The 19,838-nt window shown below is 53.6% G+C and overlaps 1 protein-coding gene across 3 annotated transcripts in view; it reads right to left on the reverse strand.

Moving 5' to 3' along the window:
• Positions 1-277: 277 nt before the first annotated feature.
• Positions 278-19,838, reverse strand: part of rreb1a (ras responsive element binding protein 1a) — a 30,738-nt gene continuing 11,177 nt past the window's right edge. The window contains exons 3-19 of one of the 3 annotated variants that reach the window (XM_060045490.1): positions 19,763-19,838; positions 19,352-19,418; positions 18,782-18,871; positions 18,261-18,424; positions 15,513-15,654; positions 15,110-15,315; positions 12,501-12,690; positions 11,793-12,041; positions 11,033-11,495; positions 8,923-10,807; positions 8,361-8,572; positions 7,873-8,067; positions 7,337-7,498; positions 6,617-6,775; positions 6,328-6,437; positions 5,419-6,190; positions 278-5,131 (exon numbers count right to left, since the gene is read on the reverse strand). The exon at positions 19,763-19,838 is cut by the window's right edge and continues 216 nt beyond it. In XM_060045490.1, coding sequence (XP_059901473.1) covers positions 4,248-5,131; positions 5,419-6,190; positions 6,328-6,437; positions 6,617-6,775; positions 7,337-7,498; positions 7,873-8,067; positions 8,361-8,572; positions 8,923-10,807; positions 11,033-11,495; positions 11,793-12,041; positions 12,501-12,690; positions 15,110-15,315; positions 15,513-15,654; positions 18,261-18,424; positions 18,782-18,871; positions 19,352-19,418; positions 19,763-19,838 — 6,026 coding nt within the window. In that variant the 3' untranslated portion in view covers positions 278-4,247. Of the gene's footprint in view, positions 5,132-5,418; positions 6,191-6,327; positions 6,438-6,616; positions 6,776-7,336; positions 7,499-7,872; positions 8,068-8,360; positions 8,576-8,922; positions 10,808-11,032; positions 11,496-11,792; positions 12,042-12,500; positions 12,691-15,109; positions 15,316-15,512; positions 15,655-18,260; positions 18,425-18,781; positions 18,872-19,351; positions 19,419-19,762 lie in introns of all 3 variants that reach the window. The other 2 variants (XM_060045489.1, XM_060045491.1) reach the window with 2 other exon arrangements.

A 19,838-nucleotide genomic window follows, 5' to 3' on the forward strand; every position in this document is an offset into this window, starting at 1 on the left:
CTGTTCTACATTATGAAATTGATAGGTACTATCTATAAAGATCCGATATTGGTAGTGCAGTACTGAAGAGCATGTTATTATAGTGCCTAGTATCTTTGCAATAATATCCATCTCTCGGCATGACTCTGATCTTATCCTGTCATTCATGCAGGTTCCTTATAGCAGCTTCAGATTGGCTGTCTTTGAAAGGGCAGAGAGTCCAAGGGCAAGATTACCACCATACAATAATAATCTTAGTCATATTAAACACATTAATAAAGGGCAACAACCACATTGGTTTGATTCACACATTTCATTTAATGTTATCTTTATTGCTCTTTTTCTTAAATGAGTTGCATACAGAACAAGGTCAGCGTTCCAGACGTGGCGCACGCTCATACATAACTGACTGAGGTCCTCTCTGTGTGTGTGTGTGTGTGTGTGTGTGTGTGTGTGTGTGTGTGTGTGTGTGTGTGTGTGTGTGTGTGTCTTTAAGAGGAGAGCGATCCCTTGCACATCAGTGCCAGGAAGACACAGCCAATGTCAGTATAGCTACAGCCTGAAACCCCGGGGGGTTCAAACCCCCTGGGCGGCCCGTCGGACCAGACCCCAAACCACAAACCCAGCAGGTCGGCCCGAGGACGGTCCCGGGATGACCATGACGCTAACCGAACCAAGTCCAAAACCAACCATCAGGAACTCAAGCCCGATATTTTAACCCATCAGTTGTTTGTGCTGGCAGATGTAAAATAAAAAATACGATCGGCGGCTCACTGGGCGAACCGTTAACGTTCTAGCTGTTCCGTTTCCTGTTCTGACCACGCCCACTTCACAGTCAAGTGCTTGATGTAGTGATTGACAGTTCTGAATCATCATTAAAATAAGAAACAAAAATAGTAGAATAATCACAACTTAAAGGGGGTGGGGGCACCTGGCAACTCGGGAAACTAGGGGGGGAAAACTGAATAATGGATTTCATAGAGACCCTGAGAGCAAGATTCATATATATACACATATATGCATATATATATACACATTTATGCATGTATATACATATATATGCATATATATTTGTATATACGGAGAAAGCAAAGAAACAATTATTCATGAATGAACAAATTCGCTTGACATGCAAAAACGAATAAAGAATCACCTACAGCCTACCCTACCCTTAACTGAACACATTGGAGCTTCACAGTTTAATATGCATTTATATTTATATTTATATATATATATATATATATTTATGTATATAGCCTATTGTATTGAAAAACAAAAACAGAAAATCAATTCTTAGCCAAACAAAAAAAAAAAAATAAACAGAACCAGACAGATTGTTATCAACTCACATACATGAGATCTACATAAAGCTTTTTGGATTCAGAGATAATGCATTATTGCTAGTTCTATTCCCAACAGCCGCCTCAAACACAATTCAGAGGGCAGTTAGTCTACACATTGGAAAAAAACAGAAAGACAACTAAAAACCCAACAGTATGCAAAACAAATCTACAGCATTGTTGTTATATATTTAATACATGGCTTCTTCTCAAGTCAATGTCGAGACTGCCCTTAACCTCCCCCCTGCCCTGCCCGCCCCCCCGCCCCCCCTCGCTCTCTCCCTCGCTCTCTCTCTCTCTCTCTCTCTCTCTCTCTCTCTCAACACACACACACACACACACAGACATATTCATCCGGGCTCTAAATAAATACAATTAAAAAAACTGTCCATGTGCATTGAAATGAACCTCCAGTATTTCCATGCCCGTGCATAGCAACACACACATACACACACACACAAACGATTTAAAGCTGAACTAAAAGGTTATTGAGACAGAAAGGGCCAGGCAGAGATAGCGGAGAGGAGACTCAGAGGAGCAGAGACTCTGAGGCCTTTAGAACTGCTTTGGACTCCGCTGCAGAGGACATGCCGAGTAATGGAATACTGTACTACCTTGGCAGCACCACTAGATGGCGCCAACGGGCCTGGGGAGGAGAACCAGGCTCAGTCCGTTTGACAGCTTATTTAAGTGAAATCATTCTAAGAGAGTCAAAGTACTTCAGAAGTCCAACCCAAACGTACTCATTGTTAACAATACATCTTATTACCAGTCGAGTAGAAAAGTCGAGTATTGTGGTCGTTGATATTAGTTGTAGAAGTAGTCGTTTTGTGCAATATTACTGCCAGTTTTTGCAGTAAGCCCAGCAGGCCCATGTCGTCATTGCTGCTCAGTTTGCCAAACAGCTGTCGCGCTACGATCCTGTTATCCCCAGTCAATGTCTGGGGGTTGTGAATGCACCACGGAGTTGCATTCACGTGAAACAAGAGTTTATATGAAGAGAATCAAGTCCACATAGCTAGCTCTGCAGTCAGCGCAGGTCCTTTAGCCCTTGTAACGCGTGTTAGCGGACACAGTGGAAGCGGTGTGTCCGTTCAGTGTTGACGTAGCGGGACGCGGTGCCCTGGAAGCCTCCACGTCCCTCTAGTACATCAACGGCTCTCAAACCAACCGCAGAAGCAAGACGGTCAGAACCGCTCCGAGATTAAGGACACTGGCGTGTTTAAGGCTTAAAAACCACAGTTCACAGGTCTCATTTCAATTCATATTGTCTAGAACGTTGCCAACGAGACAAAGAAAAGACCAGAAGTGTAGACCTTCTTGTCAAACTTAAGGGGCATAATGAGCCTGAGGTTGATGCCAGATCAATGGAAAATCATTTTGTGGATCAGAAGGTTTAGAATAAAAAAATGAATCAAACAATGATGTGGGGACTCAGCAAGCGTCAGTTTGCCCCTTGGTCAGCCCGGTGAAGGTTAGAAATGTGGAAGACCTGTTTGAAGACTTGTTTTTTTTTGCAGATTGTCAACTATTCATACACAGAGGTTTTTAGGAGAACCACTCTAGTGCTTTCCCTGTGAGTAACCTTGGAGGGCAAGCAAAACCACAGTGTTGTCATGTCTCTCTACAAACACTACTGGGGGGGGGGGGGGCTGATGGTAATGAGACGGCCTAACCAGATCACACACTCAAGACAATAATCGTAGAAAATTAGAGAAAAAAGATTTGTTCATTATAAAATAGAAAACATCCAACTTGACAGACAACTTCCTCATCAAAAAACAAAGCCCGCTAAGAGCCAAACACAAAAATACTTTAGTATTAAACTCAGACATGCCTTACACACGCACACACAATACAGTTAATGTACATGTGGAATCAACTGAAACAGATGAGAAAATATGAACATAAACCAACCTCCAGAATGCATAGGGGAAGGAGGGGGAGGGGCAAATATTGCCCATATCAATCTGTCAATGAGTGATACGCTTCCGGGCGACTAAGATTAATAGTGAAACAAGGAAGAAGAAAATAAACTAAATATCCAACCTGCAGCCCTGTTCCTTCACAGAGCGAGGCCCGTTGGGATGACATCAGTTACATTATAAAGTTTTGGTTTGTTTGTTTCTCAATGCACTTGACTGACCCTGCGTCAGGAAAAACTCAACAAAAACGGCTTCGGAGAACCACGACGGCAGTCTTTTCAACAAAAAAAAGAATTACTCAGAAAAGCAGGTCCGCAGAAAGAGAGAAGTCCAAATGTCTGTCCGTCCGTTTTGACTCTCCGACTGTCCGCCATATTGCATACATTCCAGTTTGAAAAGACCTCCTAGTCTGCAGCAAGAGTGTTTGTGATTGGTCGATGTAGAAGTCAGGTGAGCCCCACGGCCTCACACCGAACGGGCTGATCGCCACAATCTGCCTGCGTCCGCAAACTTGATCATGAATTCTCATACAAAAATCAAGGATAAATGTATTATTTTATTGCTGAAATTATCGATTGGCAAAACCAATAATAAAAATGAAAAAAAAAACATTGTTTTGCGCAATCATAAAAAGCTTTAAAATTGGATCCACTCCCCAATATACTGTAGATAAAGATTGACAAGTAAATCATGTGAAAGAAGAGGAACAAGTAGTAAGGCACTTCAAGGATAAGAGGTTTGAGTCTCTGTCCAAACTCTCTGTTACATCACCATTGTCATAGGCATCATCATCATCATCATCATCATCATCATCATCATCATCATCATCGTCGTCATCGATGGTGGCGCGTTAAATTCGTGGTCGCGTCGATATGGCACTCTGGTGACGATAGTTAGGTTTGTCCCGACCTCCAGAGAACCAGGCGGTTGCTGAGAGGTAGAGGAGCAGGGGGTGTGTGTGTGTGTGTGTGTGTGTGTGTGTGTGCGGGGGGGCTGAGCAGCCTCACTCCGCCCCCACCAGGGGAGAGTCTGCGCTGGGCAGCACGTGCTCTGTCGGCGGCTGGATCTCCCGCTCCGAGGTCGTGGAGGCGTGAGGGGGGGCTGTGGGCGGGGCTGAGGGCGGGGCTACTTCCCGGGCGGGCGTATCTAATGGCATGGGCGGGGCGGCGGCGGTTGCCATGGCAACGGCGGGGGGATCCGGCGTGTCGCAGGCGGTCGCCTCGGTGTCGGCGGCGGCGGGGGTTGGGCTGGTAGGTGCCGGCTCGGCGGTCGCGGGAGGCGGAGCCTGTTCTGCAGGAGGAGGTTCTGAGCCCCCCGTGGTGTCTGGGGTGGCGGGGGGGTCCGCTGGAGGGGTGGGGGGGCCGCTGGGTTGGCTGGACTCTGGGGCCGGTTCTGTTCCAGGGGACGCGACGGCGGCCTCCAAAGGATTCTCCTCCGGCTCAGATTGTGCACCCTCCTCCTCCTCCTCTTCCTCCATCACGTCCTTCTTCTCTACGGCCACTTCTGGTTCTTGTTTCAACTCACCAGCGGGTTCAGACAACTTCTGCTCCTCCCGCTCCTCTTCCTCCACTTCCTCCTCTTCCTCCTCCTCCTCCTCGTCCCCGCCCACTTCTCCTCGACCTCCGACCCCGGCGGCGCTGCCTCCCTCGCTCTCGTTCTCCGAGGGCGTGCAGGTGGAGGTGGGGGTGAAGGCGGAGTCCCCGTACTCGCTGGCGTCGTCGGCCCCCGCGTCGTCGGCCCCCGCGGAGCCGGCGCCCCCGGCGTGGGGCCCCGCAGCCTCGGGGCCGTCGGCCCCCCGGGGCTTGAGGTGGATGCGCTGGTGGCGCACCAGGCTGTGCTTCAGGGTGAAGGTGCGCTCGCACGTCTGGCAGCGGTACGGCCGCTCGCCTGCAGGGGGAGACAGAGAGTCAGAACGGGGGCCACCCACAGTCATGATGTTCACGCGCTGCCTGATTAACCATAATTAAAAAAATTAATTGTTTTCGGTTACTATATTTCATAAAATTAATAAGAAAACAATACCCTACAACCGTATTCAAACAACAAGAATCAAAGAGACGGGTGAATGTCAAAACGAGCCGATGTATAAAACAACAAAACGGTTGACCCTGCGGCTAGCGTGTAAACACACAGGTCCCATGAGGGTCCCAGAGGGCAGCGGGAGCACCCCGTACCGGTGTGGGAGCGCATGTGGCGGGTCAGGTCCTGCAGCGACCAGAAGCGCTTGCCGCACACGCTGCAGATCTTCTTCCTCTTGTCCACGCGGCTCCCGGCGCGCTCCTCGCCCTCCTCGCTGCTCTTTGGTTCGGCCGCGCCGCCCTCCTCGTCACTGCGCTCCTCCTCCTCGTCCTCCTCCTCCTCCTCCATGTCGGACTCCCCGCTCTCCCCTCCCTCCTTCCTCATCCTCCTCCTCTCTTCCTGCTCCTCGTCCTCCTGCTCCTCCTCCTCCTCGTCCTGCACTGCGTTCTTCTCCTCCCCTTCGGGGGTCTCGGTGGCGGCCTCGGGGGTCTGCTCTTTCCCCGGCGTGACCTCCGACCCGGAGGCGCCGGCGCCGGCGGCGGGACTCTCCTCGCTCAGGTGCGCCCTCTCGTGGCGGGCCAGGGTGGTGGCGTAGCGGAAGCTCTTGCTGCACACACGGCACACGTGCTTGTACTCTGTCGGTTTGGCGGCGGCGGGGCCCGGCGAGGCGGCGGCCGGCGCCCTCTGCTCCTCGTGGAGGCCGGCCGGCGCCGGGCCAGAGGAGGGGGTGGAGGAGGAGGAGGAGGAGGAGGAGGAGGAAGGGGGGGTGTTGGTGTGGGCGCTGGGAGGGCGGGAGCTCGGCGCCCCCTCCCCCTCCCCGGACCCGGAGGCCGAGGACGGGGAGAACTTGAAGTCGATGAGCTTGCTGGCGAAGTTCAGGTCCAGGCTCTTGTTGCTATGGCAATCCTCATCGTCCTCGTTTTCCATCTAGGAGAGCGAAGAGAGCAGAGGGGATGGATGGAGAGGCGGCAGAGGAGATATTTAAACAACGTCCAAAAAAAGTGGACTGATTTTAAGAACCCCTTCTGGACTTGTCAATGCAGCTTTGTTTACACAAGACTGACCTTGGTAACCACATTGTTAGTGTTGATCTGTAGCGGCTGCTGTCGGTTCTTTGGCGCCTCCTGCTGGCCTGAGTGATCCATGCTTCGAGGCTGCTCTGCTGAACTCGACCCTAGAAACAGAACAAAACAAGTGTTTAATCACCATGTCAACAGACGACATATCTATTAAAACCAAATAAGGACGCACGTAACAAACATTTACTGAAATACGAAGAATACGAGCCATTCGATTCAGAAGGACAAGCTAAAATGAATAGCCTTTGATTGACAGCGTTAGTGTCCCACTGACCTTGGCCTGGCTTGGAGGCGGGGCTAGTGTTGGAGGATGTCCGATGTTTGGGCTGGTCTAAAGAGCCAGCTCTCTGGTCCGGGAAGGGGGCGGAGCCGGACTGGGGGCTGCTGAGGTCGACGGCCTCTTGGGTCGTCTGCTCCGTGTCTGATTGGCTGTCTGTGGAGACCGGACATAAGAGTTCAGAGAGCTGCGCTTCTGCTAGGACTAGCATTTTGTATATTGTGTGTGATTTGTATACTATCAACAAATTGCCAAATTGCCCTATTGGGGGACAATAAAGTAATTTGAACCTTGAACCTTGAGCATCAGCATTGGACTAAACATGTCTACCATAGGGGTAGATTGTTATGGATGTGGACTACATATTTGAAGTCAGCAAACATGTGTGTGAAAGTCGGTTGGATCTACGTTGAAAATGCAGACAAGATGATGGAGAGTTAGCAGACTGCTGGAGGAAGAATGTGTTTGCACCCAATTTAGACTTTAGAACGTCCGTCCAACCTTTGATTTCATTTGCTCACAATTTCAGTCATTTGTTCAATAGTTTGAACGGATTCAATAATTGTGTTTGTTTTTATTTTACCCGTTTGATACGTCGTAATTAATCAAATTAAGCTCCTCCCACCACCTCGGGATCACACCAGGTGTGGGTCCAGGGTGTGTGCGTGTGCGTGTGCGTGTGCGTGTGTGCGCGTGCGTGCGGCCCCGGGGTCTCACCTCCGCTGTCGTGGGAGCCGTCCTCGCCGTCCTTGCGGCCCAGGGAGCCGTTGCGCCGCAGCGAGCGGTTGGCCACACCGTGCTTGCGCAGCAGGTGGCGCTCACAGTTGGACTTGGTGGAGAAGAAGGCGTCGCACTTTGGGCAGGGGAAGGGCTTCTGACCTGGGGGGGGGGGGGGGGGGGGGAGAGGTGAGGAGGAGCACCCGCTAAGACTCTTGGTGCTTGAGGCTATTGGGTGCTTGTGTGTACACACACACACACACAGGAAAGAGGTGTGTGTGTGTGTGTGTGTGTGTGTGTGTGTGTGTGTGTGTGTGTGTGTGTGTGTGTGTGTGTGTGTGTGTGTGTGTGTGTGTGTGTGTGTGTGCGCGTCAGGGCTCCTACCTCTGTGTGTGTGTGTGCGTGCGTGCGTGCATGCATGTATCAGGGCTCCTAACAGTGTGTGTGAGAGTGTGTGTGTGTGTGTGTGTGTGTGTGAACACATATATATGTTTGTATGTGTGTGTGTGTGTGTGTGTGTGTATCTGGGCTCCTACCAGTGTGTGTGAGCATGTGTCGCTGCAGGGAGCTGGCCCAGGGGAAGACGCGTGGGCAGAAGGGACAGGTCATCTTCTGGACTGAGTTGGAGTAGGCATTCTTCTTCCCTTTGGACTGGGGGCCGATCACCGCCGGCTTACTGTCCTCCGCCCCGCAGTCCTCCCCTGTCCCCCCTCCCTGACCCTCAGCCTCTCCTACGGGACAAGCAGACAGGACACCTGAGTCTGGCTCTCACGTTACGGGGTGCCAGTTCAACCCAATGCATTTGGCCCCACTAGGGTTTGTATGTATGTTTGCTTCTCTTAAGAAAGGAGTCACACTCGTGTAACGTCACTTGGAGTGTGCTTCTTTGACATTGATCTGTGGGATTGAGGCCATGTAAGGCTTTGGTGGGCCAACAGTTGTGTTCTCTATGTGGGGGGGGGGCAGATCACTCATCAGTACCACCCCGTGTCTCCCTCCCGCCCCGTCCGTCCGTCGGTCTCACCTCTGCGGGCGGGGGTCTCTCCGGGGGCCCTGGTCGTCTGGAGGTAGGTGCTGAACTTGTTGGTGTCGGTGGTGGCGAGCATCTTCTCCACGCTGGCGAACTCTCCGCTGGACTCCAGGTCGATGCCGGAGCCCAGGGCCTGGGCCCGGGCGCGCTCCCGGGCCAGAGACGCCTTCTTCCTGGGGCGCTTCCTGCTGCTGCCGCTGCCGCCGCTGCTGGGGGGGAGGAAGAGGTGGTGGGTTGAGGAGGTCAGACCACAGCCAGCCAGGCCCACTGCCGGAGAGCTACTGGGGAGCCGTGGAGGGGAGGCCCAGGTTGTACCGCCCGGGGTTCAACCGATGGTAGAGAATGTAACACAGGACCGCTCTACAGGCAGCAGAGCCGTCATTACGGGATGGCTGAGCTGATGATTCAGTTCATGCGTTGTGCATTTTGAGTAGTGTCGACACCTGGGGCCTTCCCCAGTTTAAATACACGCATCACTATCGCAACCAATACCCAACCATTGAGCAACCGAGAGGACAAACGGAGAAGCGGACAGAAGAAAGAGCAGCTTGTTTACCTGGGAGCCGTCTCGGCCGCCGGCTCCTCACTCTGGACCTCCGCGGGGGCGGGGCCGGTGGCCGCTTCCCCCTGGGAGGAGATGGGCCCCGCGAGGGCCTTGGCCTCCAGAGGGGGGGCCTCCCTCTTCAGCAGGTCGGGGGCCCCGGACACGGAGTGGATGATCTGGGCGATGGAGGCCAGGGGCGGCAGGCTGCCGACGGGCGGCGCCGAGGGCTTGGGCAGCAGGGGCTTGAGGCGCGGGGCCCGGGGCCCGGCGCCGGGGAGGGAGGAGGGGGGCGGGGTGGAGCCGGGGGGCAGCTGGTAGCAGCCGGGCTGGGGGTGAGGGTGGAGCGGGGCCAGGGCGCTGCCCAGGGGGTCCTCCGCGTGCTGGGGGGCCTTGGTCAGAGCCAGGGCCTGGAGCTGCTGGGCCTGCAGGCTCTGCTGGGCCTGCAGGCTCTGCTGGGCCTGCAGCTGCAGCTGCTGCTCCACGATGCTGGAGGCGCTGGGCTCCGCCTTGATCTCCCTCCTCTCCGCCGGCCGCTGCCTCTTGCTGGGGACCGACAGGTCGATGGGCTGGTCCAGCGCCGAGCAGTCGGGGCCCGTGGGGGACAGGCTCTCCACCTTGATGGCGGGCGGGGGGCCCGCGCTGCCCGCCCTCAAACGGCTCCCCTTGGCCGAGAAGTCCAGCGGCTGGTCCAGGTCCAGGTCCACCACGGGGCCGGGGGCCACCGAGTACACCGTCAGCTCCTCCACCTTCACCGCCTTCAGGGGGTGGCGGGGTGGCGGGGCCAGGCCGTTGAGCAGCGGCAGTGGCAGCGGGCCGCTCCGGGCGGCGGTGGCGGTGGCCACGGAGGAGGAGGAGGAGGGGGGCGGCGGCAGCATGGCGGCCGGCAGCAGGGTGGCGATGTGCTCCTCGATCTCCCGCTCCTGCACCTCGGGGTGCTGCTTCAGCACGTGGTGGATGCAGTTGCGCTTGGCCAGGAAGGCGGCGCCGCAGCAGCGGCACTCGAAGGGCTTCCGCTGGCAGCCGTTGGCCTCGTGCGTGCGCAGGTGGATCTGCAGCGCCCGGTAGCTGCCCAGGTTCTCCTGGCAGTACTGGCAGGTGGTCTCCGTGCCGCCGACCCGGCCGCCGCCGACGCCCTCCGGCGCCTCCTGGGTGGCCGTGGCGGTGGCCGTCGTCGCCATGGTGATGCCGCCCTCGCTGGCGGCGGAGGTGATGTACTTGATGTTCTTCTCGATCTCCTTGCGCGACGTCTTGGCGTGCTTCTTGCGCAGGTGGCGCTCGCAGTTGGCCTTGACGGTGAAGGGGTAGTGGCACACCTTGCACACGTACGGCCGCTCGCCGCTGTGCGTGCGCAGGTGGCGGATCAGCGTGGCCTTGTCCGGCGCCACGTAGTCGCAGATGTTGCACTGGTGCGGCAGCGTGCCCAGGTGGTAGCGCATGTGCGCCTGCAGCACGCCCGAGAAGGCGAACACCTGGTCGCAGAAGCGGCACGGGAACGAGCCCTTGGCGGCGCCGCCGTTGCCGCCGTTGCCGGGCGTCTTGCCGCCCGCCTTGCCCCGGGCGCTGAGCCCCGCCTCCTCCTGCTGGGCCGTGGCCGCCACGGGCGGGGAGTCCGACGACGGGGTGCGGCTGTCGCCCATGCAGTCCGCCTCCATCTGCCCGCCGCTGCCGGCCGCCGCCGAGGACGAGGAGGAGGAGGAGGAGGATGAGGAAGAGGAGGAGGAGGAGGAGGCGGGGGTCTTGAAGGGGCTGGGCGCGGGCGGCGGCAGGCCGGGGCTCATGCACCCCAGGGAGGCCTGCTGGGAGCTCTGCAGGGGGGGCGGCGTGGAGGCCGTCAGGCTGGTGCGGGGCGTGTGGGGCGGTTTGGGCTTCAGGGGGGGCATCTGCTTCTGGCTCTGGCCTGGAACACGAGACAGGGGGAGGGGGGAGAGGAATGTGATTAACATGAATTAACATGACCGTGATTAACATAACATAACATGAAGTGGAGACTAAGCCATGTTAAGAGGCTCTTTAACATTTATCAGGGTGCCGGTCAAAGCAGATGATGGGGAAGGTAGAAGGCTGTCTGAAGGGCCCAGTGGTCCATAACTGATAATGATTCCCCCCCCCCAGCCACACGTACCGTGCGCTCCCATGTAGGCGGGGGCTTTGGCCAGCGGCGGCAGGCCCGTCGGGTTGGGCGCGGCCGCCACCTTGATGATCTGGTGGATGTCGGCCAGCTCCATGAGGCCGGCCTCGCTGGGTTTGACCCCCAAGGACGGGGCGCTGGCCCCGGCGCCGCAGCCCTCCGGCTGCAGCAGGAAGCCGCGGGGGAAGGGCTGCAGGGAGAGCAGGCGCAGCGCGTCCTGCTGGGACAGGCCCTGCAGGGAGGAGCCGGAGGCCTCCAGCACGGGGATGCCCAGGCCCAGGCCTCCTAGGGCGGCCAGCCCTCCTACTCCCAGGCCCAGGCTCAGCCCGAGGCCTCCGGTCAGGAAGGCGGGGTTGGGCTCCTGGGGGAGGCTGGCGGACGGGGGCTCCACGTGGATCACCTTGATGCTGTCCAGGTGGGCCTGGTGGATCTCGTCGTCGGACGGGACGGCCTTCACCTGCGAAGCCACCGGGACGGGCTGGTTAGACGGATGCCTTAGACTTCCTCATAGCGATTATTAATCAACACAATAATTATTAAGGACACTTTACAAAACAACAAATATAAAGTACTTCACAGATAGGAATAACCTCTAAAAGCAACAGCAATACAAACAATAACAACCAACCATACCGCTGGTTATAGAGCACAAGGGTTTCTGAACTTAATGCCATTTAGTTTTCAGTCGATACCCTCTCCTATATTTCAAACAATGTACCATTTAATTCGTCCCCACAGAGTCTCGTGCCGTTACCTTGGATACGTGCTGGAGGCCCAGCGACTCCAGGAAGTGGGACTTGGCCGTGGGCGGGCCTTCCTCCACCGCGGTCGGCGTCTTCTCCTGGCTCTTGGCGGGCGGGGCGCCCCCTGCTGGCTGGCCGGGGTGGGTGGTGGTCTTGTGGAGGTCCAGGGCCGAGCGCAGGGGGAAGGCCTTGTCGCACGCCTCGCACACGAAGCGGTGGAACTTGCTGACGCAGCGACGCAGGTTGGTCTCGCACCACACCTGGTGGGGGAGGGGAGGGGAGGGAGGGATGAAAGTCTCGTAAAGGTTCCCTTCCATCGCGCTATGGTACTAAATATTGGTACAAAATCTGATAAAGAAGGCTAAATCTAACCCTTCCTTCCGATTGCGGCCTCGAGTATTGAGTGGAAAATAAAGAATAATATAAATTCAATAAGGCTAATAAAATGTCATTTAAATAATTAAACAGCAATGAAATGAATAAATTAATTCAATTTGCCTCCTTTATGTCATCAACACTCAACAGGCACCTCCCTAGAAACAGTCTACAGTAGTGTAAACACTGGTCTACACTAGTCTGGTCCGGTCGGGGTCTAGTTTATGTCGAGTCCGGTCTTGGCTAGTCTTGATCTGGTCTGTTCTGGCCTTGTCTGGGTCCAGTTTGGCGCGGTCTGGGTCCAGTTTAGTCCGGTCTGGTCTTGTCCAGGCCGGTGTGGGTACCTGTGCGATGTGGGTGAACTTCTTGCAGGAGAAGTCGATGAAGGCGAGGTCGTTGAAGCCGCTGGGGATGGAGGGGTTGTTCTGGATGAAGGGCCGGCCGGCCGGGTCCTGGGGGAGGAGCTTGTGCACGGCCGCGTTGTGGCGCAGCAGGCCGCGGTGTGTGCGGAACGACACACAGCACAGGTCACACCTGGAGGGGGGGGGGCACGACGGAGGTCAGCTCTACCGCACGCGGTCAGTTACCTCGAGTAAGGTCTTCTTAGGAGTCGTAGGCCTTATCTTTTGACATCATTTAGAAGTTGATATATCTTTTTTTTACAGAATGCATACACGTAAAAAAAAACATAATTCAAAATGTTTAATTATATATATATATATATATATATATACATATACACACACACACACATTATAAAATGTATATAAATAAATAAATTTAACTGGAACACTAGATGGCATTGTTTCTCAAGTTTGTGAGTGTGTGTGTGTGTGTGTGTGTGTGTGTTTTTGCATGAGTTAATCATGTGTGTGTGTTCAGTTTGTGTGTGCTGGCCAGTGTGCGTGCAGCACGCCGAGAGACAGCTGCTCAATGTCTGCCACAGTCACAGACTCTTATCAATACACATCCTGTGTCCGTGTCCTTATGTGTGTGTGTGTGTGTGTGTGTGTGTGTGTGTGTGTGTGTGTGTGTGTGTGTGTGTGTGTGTGTGTGTGTGTGTGTGTGTGTGTGTGTGTGTGTGTGTGTGTGTGTGTGTGTGTGTGTGTGTGTGTGTGTGTGTTCCCCTCTTCTGCCCCCCAAGAATCCTCTGACAAGGTGTCTGAGTGGATTACCCACAGCTTACACACACAGTACCATATGTAGCCCGGCCACTAGTTAATCTCTCTCTCTCTCTCTCTCTTTCTCTGTCTCTCTCTCTCTCTCTCATCAGCTTCTCTCCTCATCCCTCCATCCCTCTCCCATCCCTCCATCTCTCTCTCATCCCTCTCACATCCCTCCATCCCTCTCTTCTCCGTCAGTAGGAGAGCTTGTCGCTCATGACTGGATGCGAGGATGGATGCGCAGTGTGTCTCTCCCACCAATCTGTAAAGGCAGCCTAATCCCAGAGAGGGCTTGGGGCCAGATAATTATCTAAGAGTGTGTGTGTGTGTGTGTGTGTGTGTGTGTGTGTGTGTGTGTGTGTGTGTGTGTGTGTGTGTGTGTGTGTGTGTGTGTGTGTGTGTGTGTGTGTGTGTGTGTGTGTGTGCCCATTCTCAAACCAATCTGCAAGCATAGCCTAATCTATAAGAGGTTAGCTAAAGGCCAAATAATTAGCCTGTGTGTGTGTGTGTGTGTGTGTGTGTGTGTGTGTGTGTGTGTGTGTGTGTGTGTGTGTGTGTGTGTGTGTGTGTGTGTGTGTGTGTGTGTGTGTGTGTGTGTGTGTGTGTGTGTGTGCTAGGCCTGCTAAGTGTTGGATTCTTAAGGGCCAGTTAGTCTGGCATTCGACGGCCAGTCGGATAGCTCCTCCCAATGAAAACCTTCCCGTCCACACTATATCATTTGCCGCTCCATCCATCCATCAACATGAATAACCAATCAGCAGCCAGCTGGGAGTTACCTGGGCTGTGGTACATGGGTTGACAGCGGCTGTGGCCCATAAGACATGACCACTCAGCTTCCTTCTCAGGGAAGTGTGTCGTTGACCCAAGCATCTCTATATCATTTACTCCTGGGGTTCATCTCCACTTGGTCCCACATTCTCCCGCCCACACACTGATTAACAGGGACCCCCGCCCAGACCACGTCTGTCCTCCAGATCACCTTCTCTCTGGCTCTCAGTAAAGTTAATTTTTATTTTATTTTCAACAACTACTGTTTTCATTCATGCATCAATGAATATCTATGCCAGTCACTGTGCAACAGGTTACACACACACACACACACACACACACACACACACACACACACACACACACACACACACACACACACACACACACACACACACACACACATAGTTCTGAGTTTAATGCATGAGCGTGTATGCGTGTGTCTGTCTCTGTGTGTGTCTGTCTCTCTGTGTCTCTGTCTGTGTGTATGTGTCTGTGAATGTTTGTCTCTGTCTCTGTCTCTGTGTGTGTCTCTGTCTGTGTGTATGTGTGTCTGTCTGTCTGTCTGTTTTTTAAGTTGAAGGAGTTGCATCACCATGGACACCAAGTGTGTGTGGATGGGGGGAGCTCGTCGTCATGGTGACGATGCTCAGCCAAGCACACACTGAATCCTTGTGATCCCCCATCATCAACTGGTCACCATTCTCTCTCCCTCTCCCTCTCTCCCTCTCCCTCCCTCTCTCACTCATCCTCCCCTGATAACTCATTAACCACACCTTGTTCACTCCACCCAACTACCCCTTTTCCCAACAAACACCACCCTAATTCCAATGCTGCCCCCCTTCAACACACACACACACACACACACACACACACACACACACACACACACACACACAGTCAACCTCGGGCAGGCCCAGAACAGCTAGTTCCCGCTTCGTTGCGTGTGTGTCTGTGTACGTGCACGTGTGTGTGTGTGTGTGTGTGTGTGTGTGTGTATGTGTGTATGCGTGTTTGTGTACCTGAGTGCGGTGTCGGGGTGTGCATCCATGTGGGCATCCAGATCATGGCGGGAGGTGCAGGTCTTGAAGCAAATTGGACAGGGAAGGAGCTCCTCTACTCCACCTCCTCCTCCACCTGCTCCTCCTCCTGCTGCTTCTCCTCCTGCTCCTCCTGCTCCTCCTTCTCTCACGGAGCTCACCTCCTCAGGAAGGCCCTCCTCCAGCACCTACACACGCGCACAGGACGACAGTTTGACCCTGTAGCTCACCACTACTCTAGGCATCCTTCACCTCCAGGATCCTCCACAAGCCTGTGTGTGTCAGTGCTGCTGTGCAAGAAAGTCACTATAGCTAGGTGTGTGAGTGTGTGTGTGTGTGTGTGTGTGTGTGTGTGTGTGTGTGTGTGTGTGTGTGTGTCTCCTACCTTCTTGCTGGGCGGCTCCTCTCCCAGCTCGTCCTCCAGGCCCAGCCTCCTCTTGTTGGGGGGGCGGCGGCGCTTGGCAGGGGAGGAGGGGCTGACCGGGAGCAGGGAGGTGGTCGGGTCCTTCTCGTGGATCTTCATATGCCTAGAGAGAGAGAGAGAGAGAGAGAGAGAGAGAGAGAGAGAGAGAGAGAGAGAGAGAGAGAGAGAGAGAGAGAGAGAGAGAGAGAGAGAGAGAGAGAGAGAGAGAGAGAGAGAGAGAGAGAGGGTAGATAGAGAGGGTAGATAGAGTGGAGAGAGACACATAGGCCGAGCAGAGAGAGTGAGTCCACATTTGTTTAGATCCGACATCAACGGTATCAGTGGTAAGACCAAAATGGACAGGGTACAGGTAACATCAAATACATATAACCGTTCCAAACAACAGAGCTACATTCATGTTCTACTAGTTTGGCTAATAATGGGGGGGGGCGGGGTGTTTGCAGAAGAACTTCTCTACAACAAAACCCAGCGTAGGCCAGAGAGAGAGAGACCATGTGAGAGGTCCACGACCAACACACTTGCAGTGGAAACAGCAGTTGGTTTAGCATGTGACCCAACATATATGTATGTATGTAAAGAGAGAGAGAGAGAGAGAGAGAGAGAGAGAGAAGAGAGAGAGAGAGAGAGAGAGAGAGAGAGAGAGAGAGAGAGAGAGAGAGAGAGAGAGAGAGAGAGAGAGAGAGAGAGAGAGAGAGAGAGAGAGAGAGAGAGAGGTCACTTGGCCAGTTGGACTGTGCTGGTATCTTAGGTATCGAATTTACACCCAGTGAAGGAGGGAGGAAGGGGAGGGTGGGGGAGTTGTGTGTGAGGAGATGGGGGGAGGGGGGCAAGTGAAGAGGAACAGGGCAGGATAGAAGAGGAGGAGGAGAAAAGTAAGGAGAGAAATGTGTGTTCTTCGGTTGTTTAGGAACTGGTTGAAGGCTAAACGGGTCAGAGAGGCTCCCTGCCCTCAGGCCTGATCACAGCCCGCTGCAGTCCCCCACTGGGGGCGCCGTCGAGTCAGTCGCTCAGCCATCCAGCCAGCTCAGCAACCTCACCACGAGCACAGGACAGGGGGGAGTCACACACTGAGGACCAAACGTCTGGCCGCACTCAAACTAATGCTACGGGAACATTTGGATGGATGGAAAGTTTCTATGCATGTGATGCAGTTCTGTTATGTAAATAACATAAGATACGTAGGGGGTAACACAGCGACTGAGTAGCACGATGTCCTTCACTCTATCCCATAAGAAGCAGCAACAAAAGAGGAGACGGCTGTACTTTCCTCCGGCAGCTCAAACGAGCGGCGTCCGCTAAGCCAATCATGGCCGGGCTCACAGCCCATAATAGGCTAATGGGATGCCTTGCCATGGCAACCTGGGCCAACTGCCCTCACAACACACCGCAGCAGCCGGCAGGACCGCGCACATGTGAGCTCTCTCTCTCTCTATCTCTCTCTCTCTCTCTCTCTCTCCCTCTCTCTCTCCCTCTCTCTCTCCCTCTCTCTCTCTCTCTCCTTCAGTTTCCTATTTCTTGGCCTTTCTCACCAGCCCTCCCTCTTCATTCGTTGGTTTTTTTCTTCCTCTTTTAGGTTTGGGGATACTTCTAACAGACACCTATCATCCATCCAGTGAGACCACCCCAAGGAAAGATGTTGAGAGAGAGAGAGCGAGAGAAACAGACAGAGCGAGGGAAGACGGGGGAGGTAAAGAGAGAAAACAAACTTCCTCCCTCTTTATTCATCTTAATTTCGCAGGAACAAGGAACTATTTTGCTACTATCATCAACTTTCAAACTACATCACCCTGGGGGCAGAGTGGAACATCCACGTGCATCTTTTCAAAACACGCTAAATGATGATATTTCGCTCTCTCTCTCTCGCTCTCTCTCTCTCTCTCAGCCATCGGCCTACAGCCATTCCATACGGCCCACACAATGACATGCCATGAGCAGCAGAGAGACAACTACTGTATTATTCACTGCACCGCTCAATTAATACTGTAGTATATACCACATTCACTTATTCAAAAGGGAAAAATAAAGGGGAAGAAAGAAAGATGCTTTTCTGTTCATAGGGGGAAGACAGGATGAGAGACAGACAGGCAGACGGACAGTGAATAGCCACATTTTGCTGATGTTGCTGGTGATCATTCACAGGCTGAGAGTGAAACTGTAGAGGGCATCAACAGAGAGCATCAGAGGGTTCTTCTATTGGCCCAGTCCATGGAAGGAGAGCTCTGCTATTGCTTCAAGTGTTCAGATTTGAATGGTCTCTTTTTTCAAACAAACAAAGCGAGCATAAAAAGGACTCGCTTGTTACACACTTGTTTTCCGATACACACTATGACACACACACATACATGTGCAACCTCTGGGAGAGGAAGTGAGTATTTAACTGTTACCAGCCAAGCATGCTGGGTGCCGGTACTACGAGCCTGTGTCTGTCTGTCTGTGTGTGTGTGTGTGTGTGTGTGTGTGTGTGTGTGTGTGTGTGTGTGTGTGTGTGTGTGTGTGTGTGTGTGTGTGTGTGTGTGTGTGTGTGTGTGTGTGTGTGTGTGTGTGTGTGTGTGTTAAGATTAGAAGGGGGAAGATTGCGAGTGTGGGGTCTCCTCATTTCCTTTCTAACTACCACACACCCAACATGAGACTAGACATCGCTGATGAATGATTGAGTTTCGCTTTTTCGTGCGTGCACATATGTGCATATGTGCACGTGTGCATTCGTACCGGTGCATGTTCCCGTTGGTGGTGAACGTCTGTGCACAGACGGAGCACTTGTAGGGCCGCTCCCCGCTGTGCACCAGCATGTGGCGGTCCAGGGAGGAGGCGGAGCTTAGCGACTTCCCACAAATGCTGCAGGAGTGGTCTGTGGCCCCGGTGTCCGCGTTGTGCTGTGGAGGAGAGGGGGGGGGGGGAGGGGAGGGGGGAGGAGAGAGGGGTGGAGGGGGAGGGGGGAGGACAGATCAGGGGAGGAGAGAGAGGAGGGTAGCGTGTAGGAGAGGGAAAGAAAAGAGAGGGAGTTAAGTCAACATATTATGGAGGACACATTTTGGATTTCTCTTTCGACGACGATTTCTAATGAATAGAAAGGCGAGCTATTCGCTACGTGCTTCCTCCGGTCCAGCCGGGGCCACATGGCAGGCGACACTGGGCACTCACAACAGATATTGTACACATTCGGAAGCTCAACTCCATGTTGCCTGCATCGTTCAGATATCTATGCTAGGTTCAGTGTTGGCGGTATTTACCTGTCTGATATGCATGGTGAGCTGGTGTTGTGACTGACAGTTCTTGTTGCACAGTGGGCAGATGTGCGTGCAAGTTTCATCTTTGGCCTCCTGCAAAAAAAAAATGAAAGAAAAAGAGAAAGAAAAAATGTCAATGGGATAGAGAATATGTCGGCCATCGGATCTCATCAAGTATTGACTTGAAATTCAGACCCCAAAACGGGTCTCTAATAGAGCTTTTACACCACATCATGCATGCCACTAATGTCTCCCAATCAAGCCCACACACCTGACCCTTTCCTCTTCATAAAAAGTTGTTGTGTGGAATGCAGCAATGCATGATGGGACAATTAAAAATGCACAGCCGCTGTAGGCACGGTACAGGTGGGTGTGCGTCTTTGTGCAAGTTGGTCTGTACCCTAATGCGAGTGATCCACTAAGAAATATTCCTATTGACAATCTTCCTTGAATCGATTCTTCATAAACAATGTACTCTGAAAGATGTGTGTGTGTGTGTGCGTGCGCGTGTGCGTGTGCGTGCGTGCGTGCGTGCGTGCGTGCGTGCGTGCCCGTGTGTGTGTCTTGGCCTACCGGGTTACGACGGACATTTCGGTTGGTTATTCCTCCTCTGGTGGGTGTGGACTTGTTGGGGGAGGAGCTAAGAGGAAAAGCAGAGTCGGAGGAGATCAGACGTCGTCATGCCAACACAGTAACCGTTCCAGCCTGCTAGAAAGTTGCTAACATTCGTTGAAATGTCGAGTGTCTGAGAAAATACCAAGTATTAAGGACATCCTTGATATATGCTTACCATCACTGGCATGCACTTCTATTGCTGTCTACGAACAGATGACATTTAGGCCCAATCCAATTTCTACCCCTTACCCCTTCCCCTTACCCCTCCCCCTTGTTTTGAAGGGGTAAGGGTAAGGGGTAAGGGGTAGAAATGGGATTGGGCCTTAGTCTAGCAGCCTCTATGATGAGGGGGGGGTCTCTGGGAGCTACCTGTCGGGGTCTGCGTCTTCCCCATTTATGGTCCCGGCCGCTGACATCACCGCTGACATCATGGCGTTGATAGATG

The sequence above is a fragment of the Gadus macrocephalus genome, chromosome 23 (genome assembly GCF_031168955.1).
Source record: "Gadus macrocephalus chromosome 23, ASM3116895v1".
In the NCBI taxonomy this organism is placed as follows: Eukaryota; Metazoa; Chordata; class Actinopteri; order Gadiformes; family Gadidae; genus Gadus; species Gadus macrocephalus.